Here is a 17,022-nt window from a genome sequence, read left to right on the forward strand (position 1 = left end):
ATCCAAGGAAGCTACTGCAATTGATTTAATGTTCAGCAAAGAGCACACAGGAGAAAGCGGAAAAGCACTGATTCCATGCGAGAATGAAGAGCAAGGCTTTTAGAAATCAGCATCTCGCACCCTGGTTTTCACACAAAGTGAGGATGTGGGAAACTGCACAAGAAGCTCTGGCTAGGCCAAAGGCTTCCAGGAGATCTGGGAGTGAAGGTTTCCTACAGCAATCACTAGGACTTCATGGCACATGGCTTTGGAAAGGGCTGAGCGGGTTACACTGGGAAGGTGCATGAGTGTGGACACCCTGATGCTGACATGGTATGTGTCAAAATGCTGGCTGTTCAGAGTGAATTCAACAGAGTGTAGAGTGTAGGAAAAGAAGAAATGAAAAACTTGGCAATGGCTTACATGATGAAGGGGAAATGAAAGTAATATTGATGGCCTCAACCAAAAAGTCTAACCTGCCCATATTAGAGCTGTAGATAGGAGCAAGAACAGCCAAGTGAGGAACACAGATTTCACCAGATAACAGTGTTTAGGACAGAAAAAAGTGAAGCTCTCCCAACCAGGACTCCCACAAATCTTCAAGGTTTCTGGTTTCACCTAAACCAAACCTTGGGATGATAAATTAAATCATAGAAGTGTAATGGGTTCATACAACATGGCCACAACTCTGTCAGTTTATAGTTAACCTGACTTTAGCTCTTGTAGATACTTTCCATCAAAATATTTAAGTGATTTGAGTGCAACATGGAATCACAGAATCCCAGACTGGTTTGGGTTGAAGGGACCTTAAAGCTCATCCAGTTCCAACCCCTGCCACGGGCAGGGACACCTTCCACTAGAGCAGCTTGCTCCAAGCCCCTGTGTCCAACCTGGCCTTGAACACTGCCAGGGATGGAGGAATTGTTTGGAGACCCCCACCAGGTGTCAAATGAAAATGTTAATCCAGTTCAAGACTAAAGCAGAGACTCCTGAAGGCTGAACCCTGGGCTGAACACAGGATCCTACAGAATTGGAGTCCTCTGTGGCTTTGGTTCAGGTTTGAGCTCTGTCAGCAGCGACAGAAATGATCACCATTTCTCAATGTGAATACATGTATTGAGCCCCAACTTCAACTTCAACCTGCTCAGGGGTAGTGCAGACCCTGAATACATCCAGCTTGGCAATACACAGTCTAGTCCTGGCTTGGCAGCTTTTGTGGAGAAGCCAAGAAATCAATAATAGACCCTTTCTGTGCATGGACCCTTTCTATACCCTAACCAATGCCGAATGCTTCTCTTGGTTCTGCGTGCATGGACATAGCCGAAAGCAGGTGTGACCTCTGGAAGGGTTTGTTGGTCTGGTCCCACCACTGAACACTACAGCTGCTGAGTTTGCTTATATACAGGAAAAAATATAACCCCCAGAAATAAGGCTTGGGAGGTGCAGCTCCAAAACACTATTGTTGCTTCAATGGCACTTGGAGATCTGAAAGCCACAGATGAGAAAGGGACTTGTAAGCCTCTGTTTTGAGAAATACAGCCAGAGAAGCCTGAGCTGAGCTGACAGAAGGTTAATGGTGAGTTCAGCAGGATTAGAAATTAATTGTCTTGTGCTAAGCCCCATGCAGTTTGCGATGGTGGGGCCGAGCAGTGCTCTCTTCATGAAACCGTGGAAGGAAAGCAGGAGGAAAGAAAGAGGAGTGTGTGATCATGAGGCTGCCACAGGCACGTACAGTGCCACGGGCCTCACGTGTGCAGGGGCTGCTCCATCCCGGGGCAAGAGCCCACAGCGCACATTGGCTGCATGTCCCTTTCCCAGGGAACAGGCCATTGGAAGATCCTTCTGCCTTTAGCACGCTGTGGGCCTAATGAAAGGCAGCTGCTATTTTAAGGTTTCACAAGGGGGTTTATAACAAAGAGGAGTTGCAGACACCATCCCCATTACCGCCAGGCTTCCATCCTTGCTTTCATCTTCCTCACTAAGCTGGGTCTCAGGAGCTTTTGCAGACAGTAGGAGCCATCAAATGAAGGTGAGTCACTCAAAGGCTTGGCCCAACCATGTTCAGCTGCTGTGGCTTAAATTAAATAGCTACTAAAATGGTCTCTTTTTTATTAAAGTGCTATAATCATTGTGGCTACAACCCTCACTGCAGTGTTAGTAGTAATAAGCTGATACGTGTCACGGTTGCTGATAGCTGTCAGAACTGGAAAGCAAAAGAAAACTCCCAATTATTCTCCAAATGGAAGGATAACCCCTTTTCCAGGGCAGAGACATGAAAGATCCATTTTCTCTCGGTTCTTTCAAGCCATATTGCAGATTTATTGAATGCATTATGTGCATTGCATTGGATTTCAGAACTCACAAAGGCGGTTACAAGCTATGTGAACCTTAAGGTACAAAATGTGAGGCTCCTGTGAATCCACTGGCAAAACTTAACACAGAGTTTCCCTCTTGGTGTTTCTCTTCAATTGTCCTGAAGGTTTTCATCCTGTAATAGTGCCTTGGCTGACTGGGACTCACGCTGCAAACACGACTTCTGCTCTCGCACTGGAAACCGTCAACAGTTAAGCTACTCGCAGCACCACTGATCACATCAGCACACTGATGTCCCTGCAGCAAATTATCTTGTGACCCCATAAGTAAGGTCTGGTAAAAGTTCTGTGAGGCAATGATGCACTTGTCGGCTCTCTGGGGAGAGAATGTTTTGCCTTTTCTTTCGTGAAAACATGATTTAAACCCTTGAGAGCAGAACTATTCTCCTAACAGCCGGCAGTGACAAGGCACATCTGGGTCTTTGCTGTCCTAAACCAGTTGCACCAGCTGCAGCACTCAGACATGGGCTCTTGTCTTGCACCACAACTGAGGCAGGAGCTACAGCTTCAAACAAAGCATCTCCCTCCTCTGAGCCTTACTGTTTGGTGGCCTGAAAGGGAGCTGTGAAGGGATGGAGGTGCTTGGGGACACCCAGGGAGAAGCAGACGATGCGTGAAGTCAGGGTGAGGAGGAGGAGGAGAGAACCTTGACTGTAAGAGGAACACACCAGCGATATCCTCCTTACCCCCTGTTGACCACAGCCATACATGTGGCTGCACAGCCCAACACAGCATCAGGGCCTGCAGCGCAGCGCTGGGTGCAGCCATTCCTCTACTTGTGGCAGTTTCAGTGTGAGCTGATGGATGCTCCCGGACATTGGAGCAGGCAAACACAGCAAAGTGTGCTAAAATCTGTAGTCAGAGCATAAAGCAGAATTTGTGCCACTCTTACTAACCTGGGGCACATAAATCCCAGATTAGGGTTTGTAGGCAGCATTTTTCAGCCTAAAATAAAGAAAGGTGGCATTTCGTTTGCACCAGTGCTGTGATTTGCTTCCTCAGCCTGCAGGGGCATGTTTTTCTTTCGTAACCACAATGGAGCTGTTCTTTCATTTAAAGAACTCTTCAAGAGTTCAACTCTTCCTGCAGCACCCTTTGGAACCCAAAGATCTTGGGCACTGAGGAGAAGTCAAGATTTCATCACACACATGCCTGGCTCTCTGGTTTGTCACTGGGGGCTCCCTCCCTCCTGCGGGCCCTGCTGTTCCCCGCACAGTGCCAGCAACATGCCACAAAAGTGCTGCTGCCTCATATTCCCCCGGAATTCCACACCAGAACTGGGCCCAGGCCAGCAGCCACTTTAATTCTTAGCTCAGCAAAGGGGAAAAACAGCTCTACAAAGGGCGGTAGGGACAGGCCAAGGGGAATGGCTTGAACCTGCCAGAGGGGAGACTGAGATGAGCTCTTAGGCAGAAGCTCTTCCCTCTGAGGGTGCTGAGGCGCTGGCACAGAGAAGTGATCTATTGAAGATGTCCCTGATCACTGCAGGGGGTTGGATTAGATGAGCTTTGAATGTCCCTTTCAGCCCAAACTATTCTCTGACTTGATGAAGACAGGTGAAATGAATTCATGTTTTGGAGTCAAAGACTCACTCTGAAGAAATACCCTAAGCAGCAGGGAGCGTGGAAGAGCCATACCACAGGACCCTCATGCTTTTTGGGTGTAAGCGGTAGGGTTCAGACAAGCTACCGGGCAAGGAAACCACTACACACACAAAGCTGGCTGCTGCTCAGTCCTCTACAGTGTACTAAAGCCTCCAGTGGATGTGGAAGCCTCGTGTTGCAGTTCCCAGCCCAGCTGGTGCAAGCAGACCTTCCTCCAAGCTCCATCAGTGTTACTGAGGTCCCACTCAGGTACCAGAGCCTGTGGGTACAGGGGAGGCTGCAGAGCATTGCTGCTGCTGGAGGCTTCACATTCCCGGAATGGTTGGGGTAAAGGAAGACACTTACCTGTTCAGATCACGGTGTATGATGGGTTGGGTGAGGTTGTGGAGGTACTCCATGCCTTTGGCAACGTCTACAGCAATGATTAACTTAGACTGCAGATCCAGAGTTCTGTACATTGAAAAAAAAAGCCCAAAGAAATCACTCAAAATGAACAAACAGACATAAATTACCTGTAAATTATTCTTATCTGTACATCTCGGAACCTTTACAATTGCTTTAAGTACGAAATAATGTCACATAAGCCATGGAATGTAAACGTAGATAATGTGAAATGATGATAATAATGATTTTGTGATGACTTATTAATTTCCCTTGTACATCCAGTAATCTGCATCACAGCTAACATTTTTTCTCATGTGTTCCCTCCCCTATTGCTTTGTACTGAAACCAACATTTACATGGGCACTGGTTTACCAGTCACCCCGACCTGGACTGCCAGCCCCAGCAGGGATGGAGCAGATACCTCTTTTGTTCGTGGAGCAGGGAGAAGAGCGATCCCCCTGAGATGTACTGAGTGACAATAGCGAACTGGCTGGGGTCGTCCAGGCAGGCTCCCACAAACTGGATGACACATGGGTGGTTCAGGCGGCAGAGGATGGAAACTTCCCGGCAGAACATGTCCACGTCCGATTTGGAGCAGTACGTGTTGGCTCGGTAGCTGAGAGTTCACACGAGGGACACAGTAAGGCAGAAACAGCAGAGAACAGGGGTGTCAATGCTTCAAGGGGGGTCACGGCCCAGCCAGGTGGAGAACTCTGATGAACTCACCGCTTGATTGCCACGATTTTATTTCTGCATCGTCCCTTGTACACTTTTCCAAAAGAACCTAAAATGGTTTAAAGCAAATAAGCACAAAGTTATCGGTCATGAGCACCAGGTGTTTTAAACGGGAGCATCGGGCTTTTCGAACGGGTGCATCAGGCATTACAAATGGGTGCATGCTTCCTCAGGTACCTGAGCCTATGATCTCATGGAACTCTAGCTCGGAGAGCTGCAGGTGGAAGTGTGATGGCAAACCAGCACGGAGCAGGAGGACGTCTGCCTTCTCTGCAAAGGAAAACACTTTCCTGTTGCACAGCGCAGGTCATGGGGAAGGGCAGAACATGAGGACTTACTCTCACACATCCCTGTGCTGTGGAAGCTGGTTTTCCTCCCTTAAATCCTGTTCCCTTTTCTTTCAGAAACCGGTAACAGATCAATGCAATGCTGCAGCTGTTTGGGGCTTTCTTGGCTTTCAATCCTTACCCCTGATGATCACTATCCCAGGGCACATTCTGCTTTCTCATCTGATGGTTGTATAAAACTCTGTATACACAGACTTAGCTCCTGTTTTCCTGTAAAAGCTCATCGCTAATGCAGCGGATGCAATTCCGGATCTGACTGACTCTTTAGTGTCAGGGGAATCTAAATTTTGCAGCTTCATTTTGTTAGCAAACAGCTGCACCTTGTTGATCTTTTTGGTCTATTATATAAAGTTTATCAGAACATTTCTAAATGGAATATTTCAGCTCCGCTGTGTGCAGGATGTCAGGATTTCATTATACCCGCAGTGCATATTTGAAGTGGAAAATTGAAAACTCCACAAAAAAATGAAACATTTTAAAGTACAAATATTCATCTGAATGTTTTATCTATTTGTGGTTCAGGTTAACACCAATTATTTTGGGATAGAATTTTTCTTGTAAAGATAATTCAGGCATTTTACAGTGGATTTCAGTGTGATATTTCATGGATGTGTGTGAATTGGTTTGGTGCTAAATTACAATCACATCCTTTTCTCCAAAGAAATAAAAATAAATGTACTGTTTAAAATAAGATGAATACAGGAACTATCGTGACGTTGAGCAACAAAGGGGAGTATATCATCTCCTACAGTTACCCTGGGGAAGTATCGCTGCTGCTCATGCCCGTCATTACATTTCTGAAGAATTAAAATCCCAGGAGTAATGAATCTTGTGCAGTGTGTGCAAGCTGACAAACATCCTGGGTAAAAAGACCATAAAAGTTCAAGTTTTCCATTGCCATTAAAATACCTTTTGTCATGCTTTTAATCTTCCCTAGAGGGGATGGAACTGACACATAGGAACCATCTGAAACAGAAGAACAGAATGAGTTTTGTGGAGCTCAAAGACAGCAGAAGCATCTGTACCGATAAATTAATGAGGCAGTGATTGCTCAAAGAATGAATAATAAAGGGGTGGACATGCACATAAGCACACTGACACATGATTGTGTGCTGGTTTGGGCTGGGATGGAGTTAATCTTCACAGTTGCTGCTGTGAGGCTGGTTTGGATTTGTGCTGGGAACAGAACACTCTGCAGTGGTTTATTTATCTAACTCCTAGCTTTAGCATTCTTCTCGGCACTTGCCATTCAGTTGCCAATACAAATGAGCATTTTTGTAGCAAAAAGGGTGATTAATTCTTCCCAAGGGGGAATTAGATAGCCAGATAGATACTAAAAAATGCAAAGGGGACTGAGCATAGAAATCTACCGAGTGTCAGCAATCAGAAACATCAGAGCTAAGCACCACAAGGAGAATGGCTAGACAAGGTATTAGGATGGGAAAAGGCAGCAGCAATGATTACAAGGGATTGATCTTCATCTCACAGCTTTAGCTTTTCTTTCTAGTGAGTGATAGAAAGTGACAACTCTATTTTGAGATAAAGGAAGACTTTTGACATATATAGAGTACCTGGGAAATGGTGATTCTCATGACACTGATTTTATAGTGACATATATATATATATCTTATAGAGAGAGAGCTGGGCCTGGAGAAGAAATGACTGATGGAGATCTCACAAATGCATACAGGGGTGGGTGTCAAAAGGATGAGGCCACTCTTTTCAGTGATGCCCAGCAACAGGCACAAACTGAGACACGGGAAGTTTCATTGGAACAGGAGGAAAAACTTCCTTATTTTGGGAGTGGCAAGAGCACTGGGATGGGCTGCCCAGAGAGGCTGAGGAGCCCCCTTCTCTGGAGATAAACCCGCTGGATGTGATGCTGTACAACCTGCTCCAAGTGAGCTTTAGCAGGGGATTGGACTGGATGATCTCCCATGGTCCCTCCCACCCCAACCACTCTGTGGTTCTGTGACTTCAGTGATCATTGGATCAGACCCTGCAATTAGAGAATAAAGTGATTTCTCAGACCATACCTCCACCAGGTTGGGAGTATTCATTGCAGGGGGATTCATCTTGAGGTCTCTTGTAATGCTTCAGAAGGGTCACAATGGCATCGTGACCTGAGGAAGGAAGAGGAAGTCTAAAGATGTGCAGGTAAACTCAACAGGGTTTTCTTAATTGATTTATACAAAATCAGGGGATTTCTAAAAAATTGCACAATGTGTCCATAAAAGATGTAGACACAGATACAGCCATGCTCATTGGAGCCATGCTGTGATCCTTAACTGTGGAAATACAAGGAAATACCTGCCAAGAAAAACAAGGGTCTTATTGTCGCTAGTTCACCTAATACTAAACTGTGAAGTATGGCAATAGAACAAACCCTGCTACAGAAAGCCTACAGTGGAAGCTGACAATGCTCTTCAATCGACCTTACAAGGAAACCAGTACCTGAAAGTATTTCAGTGTTGGTGTCCTAAACTGGACTAAATATTTTGCCAGTATCAGGTTTTTGAAAGGCTTCTGAAATCCACAGTTCTCTATCAGCCATTCTTGTAAGAAACGGTGCTGCTCTTGGAGGAGGGGAGTGTCCTGAAGTCATGGAGTCAAAAACAGGACAGAAAACTGGTCCATGTAGGACAGTACCACAGGAACCATGGAAACGGCCTTGCTGTGACCTGGACCTGCAATAACTTCAGATAACTGGCTCTGTTTCACTCCTTGCAATGCCTCCTTCAGGAACAAAACTAGAACTTGTTCACAGACTCAGGGAGAAACAGCCTTTCCCGACCAGGCTGCCTGGTTTCTATTCTAGCAGCACAGACACACTCCTGTCCTTGAGGCTGTGCTGAATCAGACTAATGCTTAACAGAGTGTCTGAGAAGATAAATCAGAGGGCTGGGTTTTATAACCCTTCATGCCAGGCACCAGAAAGCAGATGGTGAGAGCTCTTATTCTACAGGGACTGAGGGGTTATTCTGTAGTATTCCTTCCTCTGCTGTTCCCTCTTCCTTGTGCTCTTCCTATGGATTTTGTAGCAGAAACAAGAAAGCCAAAATACCTTTCTCATAGGCCCACATTAAACAGGTCTGCTCATCCTTTTCTCCACTGGACCTGCTGGGATCACAAGCTACCAGGTTCATATCAGCTCCATTATCCAGTAAAAACTGTACCAGTCGAACGTGGCCATGGTAGCAAGCACAGTGTAGTCCTAGAATATCAGAGAAGTGTGGTAAGCACAGCTGCCAGAACATCCAAACAGGACTTGCAGCAACAAGCACAAAGCACGAATTGATTTCCTACATAAAGGAATATATTATCATGAAAGTATCCGAGGCCCTAGGTGAAAATGGAACAGGAACGCTGCAGGAACCCCTCTGCTGCCTGCACACAAGATGTCAGCATTTATTCTCCCACCTGCAAATCACACTGAACAGCTTTGTACATGAGGAGAAGCAAGCAGAAACAAAGGTGGCTCTTTTGCTGTTGCCTGTGGCAGGGGCATGGAGGTGTGAAGCCCTTCAGACCCCAGATCCTTCATACCTGGTCCCTAGCAGGATTATACTTGAGCCCAATTCCTGAACCTACTTAGAAGCCCAGCTATGGGAGAATCAGTTTACATTGGGTTTGTTGCTCATATACAAGCTCTTGAGCCTGGCACATCCTCACTGAACTTTTATCACTGCTTTGCACGCCTGCAAACGTATTCCAAAAGAGCTGGGATCTGTCTGAAGGGTAACTGGGTGCTGACCATCGAATTACTGTGGGGGTTACCCTGGAAACCCTCACTTTGTGTGGCTTCCTGGTTGTTCGGTACTGGAACATACCCTCCTACCCATAATGACGATGATGTTACCTGTGTGCCCATCTCTTCCTTGGTGGTTGATGCTTACAACGTTCTGGTCCAGAAGAAATTTTACAAGTTCTATGTTCTTCCCATAGGTGCAAGCACTGTAAAATAAAGGGAAATGTGAATGCTGGAGTCCATAAAAGGACAAATACCTCAGCTAGCCCAATATTAACAAATCATTACACAGAGATAAAACTGTAGAAATAGAATAAAGGGCCTTTAGTATTGCATGGTTCACCCACCAAAGTACGTTCATTCCATTGTTTCAGGGACATCCTAGTTATTGTGTAGATTCATTTTGCACAGTTATACAAAGTCTGTTTTGCAAAGTGCCTCTTAAATGACACTTTACAAACTTAGAGCATCAGAATCAAACTGTTCAACCATCTCGTTTCTCATTCAGGGCTTCTGGATCACCTGGTTCTACCTTCACGTGCTCTCCTGTATCTCCAGGTGCAATCTTAGCATCCACGCCGAGCTCACTGCTTGCTTTGTTCCTCACCCTGCTGCTGGTGAGACAGTTGTAATTCTGGGTGCTGTTCCCATGTGCAGGTGGAATGCTGCTGGTAATGGCATTGAAACACCTCACCTGTGGAAAGCCGTTTCACTGAATATGTTTTCTTTAGTGAGACTTTCTGTTCCCGAAAGCTGAATCATTTCCTTCACTACCTCGAACTTCCCGTTGTAACAGGCACTGGAGGTGAAGTAAAGAGCAGTTAACACCACCAGCTTCCCCATCAGTCTAACTCCCCAGTGGTAAACCAGGTAACCCAGAGCTCACAGGTGTAAAGGGGTGTCTCCATAGATATTCACCACATGGGGCTGAACTTCAAAGCTGCTCTGCAGTAAGAACTTCACGATTTCATGGTGTCCAAATCGACAACAGAAGTGCAGAGGGACATGGTCTTCATTGTCCTGAGCATTCACTGCCGTTGGACCCAGAAAGAGAACAGAGGAAGTATTTTATACTTAACATAGCTTGTTTGGAGCATTTAGTAATGCTTTAGGTGTTGTGCCTAGAGGTACCTATATGTTTTGAAGCCTCCTGCTAAAATATTTACGGTCCTATTTCTTTAAAATGGATATTTCTATGAGCTTTCATGTATCAAACCCACATTGCTCAATGCCATCTGTAGTAGTCTGTCAGGATGGTTTTTTGGACTTGGGGTGTAATTGCTTTCTTCCAGTAGCAGATGGATTGAATGTTTTAATGTAGCTTTCCATGAATGATTCACGAGTTACAAGTGGCCCTCAGAAAGAGCAGCTGTGAAGCAAAAGTAAGATATGTAGCTACTATGTGTAAGAAAGCAATTCACTGAGTTACTCCAAATGCATGGAACAATAGTTATTGATTACAAATACTATTAAGAAACATACTTTGTTGTTGCTCGTAAGAAAGGAGAATCCAGTTGGTTTTAAGATTTATGTTAGCTTCCTTGGGCAGCAGCATGAAGGCTTCTCAATGTAGTTATACAGTGACAAAACAGAAACAAAACTGAAGGAAATGCAAGAAGGATGTGTTTTTCACAGTCACTGTTAAAATACAAATACATAAAAGGCAAGAAAGGAAGAGGAGAATTCATTCAAATGTCCAGATTTCCAGTGCCAGATGACTCCAAAGGTGAATTCTGTTACAGGCCAAAGAAGAAAACAAAAAGGAATTCCTTTATTAAGCTTGAGGCCTCACATTTCAGTAACTGCTTCCACCACCCTTCCTTGCAGTTGTATTTTAAAGGGAGTAAAAAACACTAAACAGTTTTATTTCTCTATTCTAAAATAATTCTTCACTTTATAGATTCATGTGACATGTTAGCCTTGGAGTTTTATTATGCTGTGGAACCAGACACAGATTCATTCTGAGGTGCAATAAACAAGAGGGGAATAAACGTCAGAGTTTTATAGTAATAAATGTCAGTGTGTTGAATATGTACCCACGGGATGGCCTGAAGGACATCAGGGGTCCCAGGGCCATGAGCTTCTTCAACACAGTGAGGTGTGGGGTGTAGCAGGGAAGGGAACATGGATCTTCTCTGTTTATACAGTTAGAAAGGATGTCAAATACTTGCAGCCATTTCCTCTTCCTCTGGAAGGACACACAGCTCAGCGTGGGATGATGGGCTGGTTTAATTGAGAGCTTTTTGATTTCTAAATGAACCACAGCACAGAGTGGAACATTTCCAAGGCTGGAGAATGGGCACTGCAGGTCTGGTTTAAACAACCAAGGGAAACTTGCCATGATGCAGTGAGTGGGAACTGGTTAAGACCGGGAGACAGACTGAACGTGGCAGATTCTCAACACCAGGCTCTGGCTTTAGATTTAAAACTGACTGCATCTGCCAGAGGTGACAGTGGTTTTCAAAGACACTTGGGAGAGGAGGAAGAGCAAGTCCAGGCAGCTCAGAGCTCCTGCGAGCAGCAGATTTCATTAAGAGACCATAGGAATTACACAGACAAAGAATGTATTTTATATCCCGTGGTCCCTGGAAGAAACCTCCAGGACCAGCAGTTTGAAGGAAAACAGAAAGTAGCAGTTGGCTCATGTGAAGCAAAGGAAGTGTTTGTTTCCTGGCCACCAGCTGGTTTGCTGAGTTCAGAGAGTCTGTTTCTTCGCTACCCCATTGGGCTATACACCAGCCTGTGAAGCATGATAGAGCACATGCAGAGAAGACTCCATTTTCAGTGGAACTGTTTGTGAACCATTTCAGTTTCTCATCTGAACTATTCCGAATCACTTGCTGTATAATTCTGACTTGAAATTCCCCATCTGCACCTCCCCACTGGGGAGGTTTGTGTCATTCTGATCGCAAGCACACACCACACGGCTGCGGGTCCTCTGTCTCAATGAGGGTCTCAGGAGTAAGCTACTTCTGCATGTTAATCTTGACTTTGTTTTCTGCTGCTGTTTTTCACCTCTAAGTTACTCATGGAAACAGAATGCATGTGAGGTGGCAAACCAACAAGTGAAGAGAACTCTCCAGCTCCTACCTGTATGTTTCAGTTGCCCAAAGGTGATACACAAACACAGAGTACGTGTCAGGAAGGTAAATCCAAGCTTTAAGGCCTGACTCTGTCTATAAAATACACTGTTCAAGTTGGTTTCTCAAGACATCCTTTCTTACCATCAGCTTTGCTCCCCTCTTCCACCAAGAGTTTTGTAATGTTGAGAAAGCCTTTGGCAGAAGCCAGATGGAGAGGTCTGTCTCCAACTTCACCGCTCGCATTCACATCAGCTCCAAACTTCAGTAAGAGGTGGGTTACCTGAGTAGTTCATTAAATTATCACATGAAAATAAAGCTTTTGGCACAATCAGACAGAATATCGCACTGGGCAGTACTGTACATGGGCATCTCTTTAAAGCTAAATCAGGTGAGATTCAATAGAGAACTTGGTTTTAGTTACATATCTATAAAAATATTTAAATTCTCAATAGCAGGTAGTCATTCACCCTCTGAAAGGCTGTGTATGGCAAAAGGCTCAACACAAGACACATGTATTTGTTTAACTGACCAGTCAGCAAAATAAAGCAAATGCCCTCAAAGTTCTCAAATGCCAGAGCCTTTGCTTCCTTCCTGATATGAGCCTCTCCTCACAGGAGCACCATGGGAGCTTTCCGCACAATTTCACACGGCCATGACTGTTTGTTCAGAAGTGGCTCATGGCAAATAAACACAATCCTCTCTCAAGCCAGCATCCCAGGAGTTCCTTAGTGTGACTGGATGACGAGGTGCATGTATAGGGAAAGCAGTACCTGGGGAACACACTCCTGGTTCACCTCTTTAGTGCCCCCAGCCATGGATACGGAACATCTTCACTCATCTATGCATCTGAGTTCTGCGCTTTCAAAAGCTTCTCCTGCAACACCTCCTCGGTGCACTCAAGTAACGTGTCATGAAATGAAGAATGCACTCTGCCTAGAGGTCATCCTTTGAAACTTCAACATACCCCAGAATCCATGCTTTTAGCCAAAAAAGGGTGTGGGGAATGACGCGCGTAACCCAAAATAGATCCATTGTCACATTTCCCATACCAGGGCTATTGAGGGCAAAGGGCTGGACTGCTACATTAACGGCATGTCAACTATACACTATGGAAAGAAAGAGAATTAGGAGGGTCAGTGCCAGCTTTGGTCAGAACTTCAGCTTATGTTTCAGTAAGTCCATGGTTTGTGTGAAGGAAGCAAGCACAGTTGGACTTGTTACATGCATGGACCCCATGCAAACCCTGCTCTCTAAATCCTTTTTTCTGTTAACAAAAAGTGGCCACAAGCTAGTTTGTGTGTTCCAGGGAAAACCAATGGAATTGCCATGTAATTATTATTCCCTGGAGAGATTTAAGAATATCTACTCACATTTCTTATGCAATCTCTGAAATGTGGGATGAATAAACATCAAATGGATCATGCTTCTGGGTCCAAGCTTGTTCACAGGTTACCAAACCTATTTTTGCTGGGGCCTAGCACTGAGTGTAGAAATTTCCTGTTGATATTCAGACTGTTGGAACAGCTAGAGATTGACTTCAGAAGTGTAACTTCTGTATATGAGGACTTTTTGTGGTAGGACCCTCTGGAATGTAAAGCAAAATGAACACCAAACCTATAGCTTTAGTTACCTGTTCATGGCCATAATATGCAGCAATATGCAGCGGGGTGAAAAAAACTGCATCCTGGACATTCACATAAGCTCCATGCTGCAAAAGAATATCAACAGCCTGGAAAGAAACAAGCAGAAAATTCCAGTTGGAAGCACTGTAGACAGGTGGGCAGCTCCTAAAACAAGATTTCCAAACCTTACACCACCAGCTTAACAAGAAGTCCCAAACCAGCAAGCCATGAAGGTGAAGAACTGCATCCAACATGCAGAAGTGATTGACTTACAGTACTCACACTGAACACTGAATGTCACTGATGCTTTATAAATAAGCCTGCAAATCTGTTTGCCAGTGAAAAGCCTGAGTTATGAAGTAAGAGGCACAGAAATGAATGTCTGGATTTTCTGAGAATCACCTTTAATTTTCTTTTAGCCATTACGAACAGAGAGCAGTAAACAAATCAGGTTTCAGAAGTAGAAAAAGGAACCAAAATGAAAGATCCTTTGGAATGTAAATGTGTGAAGGTAAATCCTTCGGTGGGTAATGGTTTCTTTGTATTTTAGATGATAACAGCCCTTTGGCTTCAACAAGTAACTCAGAGTATTTGCATTCTAGTTTTCACTTTCTGGGCCTTTCAGGAGGCCGCTGCTTACCCAGGCAGCGAGGGGTTATCAGAACTGGTTTCCTGAGTAACTGTCAGGATAGAAGTCAGAGTGGAACTGCTGTGGATTATGCACTGGAGCCAAAGGACTGCTGAGCTTTGGGAAGCACTAGGGACCCTTTAGGCACACTCAGAGGCTTGTACCACAGACTGCCAATTACTTCTACATGTGATGAATGTTATTTTTGAGTCTAATGATGGTGAAAGATGCTGGCCCACGAATCAAAGAGGAAATGGCCAGCTTCGAAGCTGCATTACTGATACCTGCCCTCCCTGCTGACACCTCCTCTGAGGATGCCTGTGGTTACTGCTCGTGGTAATAATGCCCATTTCTGACAACTGCTGCCTAAGCTGAAGCCACCAAATCATTTCAACATGCAAGAGCAGGGCCAGCCGTTCCCATCCATGCCCTTCTCCAGTGCTCAGAGAACGAAAACCTGTTACCAAGCAACATCAGTACACAGGCATTAGTTCTTTACACAATTTAAATTGAAATAATTTCTTTCCAGGTGACTGCCTGAATACACTTTCTGCATAATGTCCCTACTCTGGCATATTCAGACGTGGCCGTTTCCCACCAGTTTAACCATTCCCCATGGCCCCAGCTGTAAGTCTCCCTTTGAGCAGCACTGCGGGACCAGTTCTATCTCTTCAGAGCCCGGGGGCTTCAACAGGTCCTGCACATTGCCCCAGGCACATGGGTGTTGCAAGAACTAAGCCATCAATTGGAGACAGGCTGGAGGATGTGAGGATTGCTGTGGTACTATGAAATTTTCTCCAGCACCTCTCTGAATACAAATAATGGACAATGTTGGCATTCTACATCCAATATTATTTTCTCAAAGCTAGAAGTATCCTGGGAGCATACTGGGCACTCCCGATCACACATACATATTCCTGATCAAAGCAAGGACCAATTTCAAAGATCAGGTTGCTCAGGGCCTTGTCCAGTTGAACTTTGATGATTTCCAAGGATGGAGGTCCTGCATCCTCTAGGGAAAGCTTTCAGTGCTGCACCATCCTCATTCTGATCTTTCCAGACCCTTTCTATAGAGTCAGAATTTCCCTTGCTATGGAGCTCGGAAAAGAGTTTTCGACTCCATTACTAAAATCTTATGAAAGATCCATGGAGATGCTTAGAGAAGCTGCTTACCCTTCTACCAGCTGAGGAGCAGCTTAGCAGCAGCCTCTGCGCATGCACTCACTGAAGGAGTGTTAATGTGCTCAGAGAGTAAATAAAGACCATGCTCAGTTACTGGTTAATGCACTGGACTCCATCCGTGCATCCAGCGTCCCGACAACTTTCAGTACACGAGTGGCCTGGTGGACCAGAGGTGGGGAACACAGAGCAAGTTCTTCTGTGATTTAGTGGCTTGGTGGCTTTCAAGTGATTCATCTTAGACATTTTTCAGCGAATTCCCTTCCTAAACTGAAGTTGTAGCTGTTGGCTCTGAAAAGAGCTGTTTGGACCTGTAGCTTTTGCAGGAATATGATTGAGAGTTCTTTGGATCAGTTTGGTTTTAATTTAGGCGTGTGAGGCTGGAACACACTCAGCGCTGTGACCAGTCAAAGATGGAATTCAGAATTTAGATTCATCTACAAGCTCCAAGACGGATCTTCGAGCTGCAAAACCCGTGTTGAGGGATGCGGATCCAGCTCTGATGATGAACATCAAACTGGATGAATTTTGACAGAGTTTCCAGGCTGCAGAAATGACAACCATGGAAGTGAATTTGTGATCTCCGGATAAAAGGGATTTTGTTAGCTGCATTAAGCAAACTCCACTCAGCTGTGAATGATGACAGGGGTACAGAGACAATCACCACAGTTTCACAGACAAGCTTTCTTTCTAAGAGAGGATAAAGGAACCTTAGAAAACACTGCAAGTTGGCATAGCCAGTACAAGTGGGTGTGTATGGATAAAATGACTGCAGGAAGTAAGGGGGAAATTTCTGATGCAAAAAAAAGCTTTAAGCTGTTATTGAAAGACCAGAAAAAGATGATTTTCACTCTCAGGATACAGTTGGTGACTCACAGTGCCACTCAGAGCCTGGGGGATGTTCTCAACCAGCTTTCAGTGCTTCTATGTGATGGGGTATGGCAGTCTCTAACTCAAACAGATGCTTTGAGCACTCCGAACAGCACTCACTTCGTGAGCTTTCTCAAAACTCTCTTAGGAAAAGCTTATTCAGAAGCTCTTTGAACATTTGAGTCCATTATGTTCACTTCAGAGATAATTATGCTGCTCTGAAGGTTAGGAGGAGTCAACAAAATGAAACCTAAGACAGACTATGTAAGGACAAGGGCAAGGGGTAAGAAATCCTGTAAAATACAATATGAGAGATTACTGACTCTTTAGCAGGTAAAATTTAAGTGAGAAGACAACTTCAACAGTTAAGGCCTTTGCTCCAGCAGCAGCCTCTGCATAGCCTTACACTGACAGCCAAATTGACTCACTATCACGAGCTTCAGTCTTTATTAATAAAGCTGTTATAACAAA

The 17,022-nt window shown here is 44.8% G+C and overlaps 1 protein-coding gene across 1 annotated transcript in view; it reads right to left on the minus strand.

Moving 5' to 3' along the window:
• The window catches only part of TNNI3K (TNNI3 interacting kinase), a gene marked incomplete at both ends in the record, with an annotated part of 44,283 nt that overhangs the window by 13,541 nt on the left and 13,720 nt on the right, over positions 1-17,022 (minus strand). The window contains 12 exons of the mRNA XM_080624063.1: positions 4,301-4,405; positions 4,761-4,955; positions 5,066-5,123; positions 5,252-5,344; positions 6,331-6,387; positions 7,458-7,544; positions 8,486-8,635; positions 9,281-9,375; positions 9,864-9,968; positions 10,056-10,200; positions 12,394-12,532; positions 13,883-13,981. Of these exons, the coding sequence (XP_080480189.1) occupies positions 4,301-4,405; positions 4,761-4,955; positions 5,066-5,123; positions 5,252-5,344; positions 6,331-6,387; positions 7,458-7,544; positions 8,486-8,635; positions 9,281-9,375; positions 9,864-9,968; positions 10,056-10,200; positions 12,394-12,532; positions 13,883-13,981 (1,328 nt within the window). The remainder of the gene's footprint in view (positions 1-4,300; positions 4,406-4,760; positions 4,956-5,065; positions 5,124-5,251; positions 5,345-6,330; positions 6,388-7,457; positions 7,545-8,485; positions 8,636-9,280; positions 9,376-9,863; positions 9,969-10,055; positions 10,201-12,393; positions 12,533-13,882; positions 13,982-17,022) is intronic.

Source organism: Psittacula echo, assembly GCF_963264785.1.
Source record: "Psittacula echo genome assembly, chromosome: 7".
Lineage (NCBI taxonomy): Eukaryota > Metazoa > Chordata > Aves > Psittaciformes > Psittacidae > Psittacula > Psittacula echo.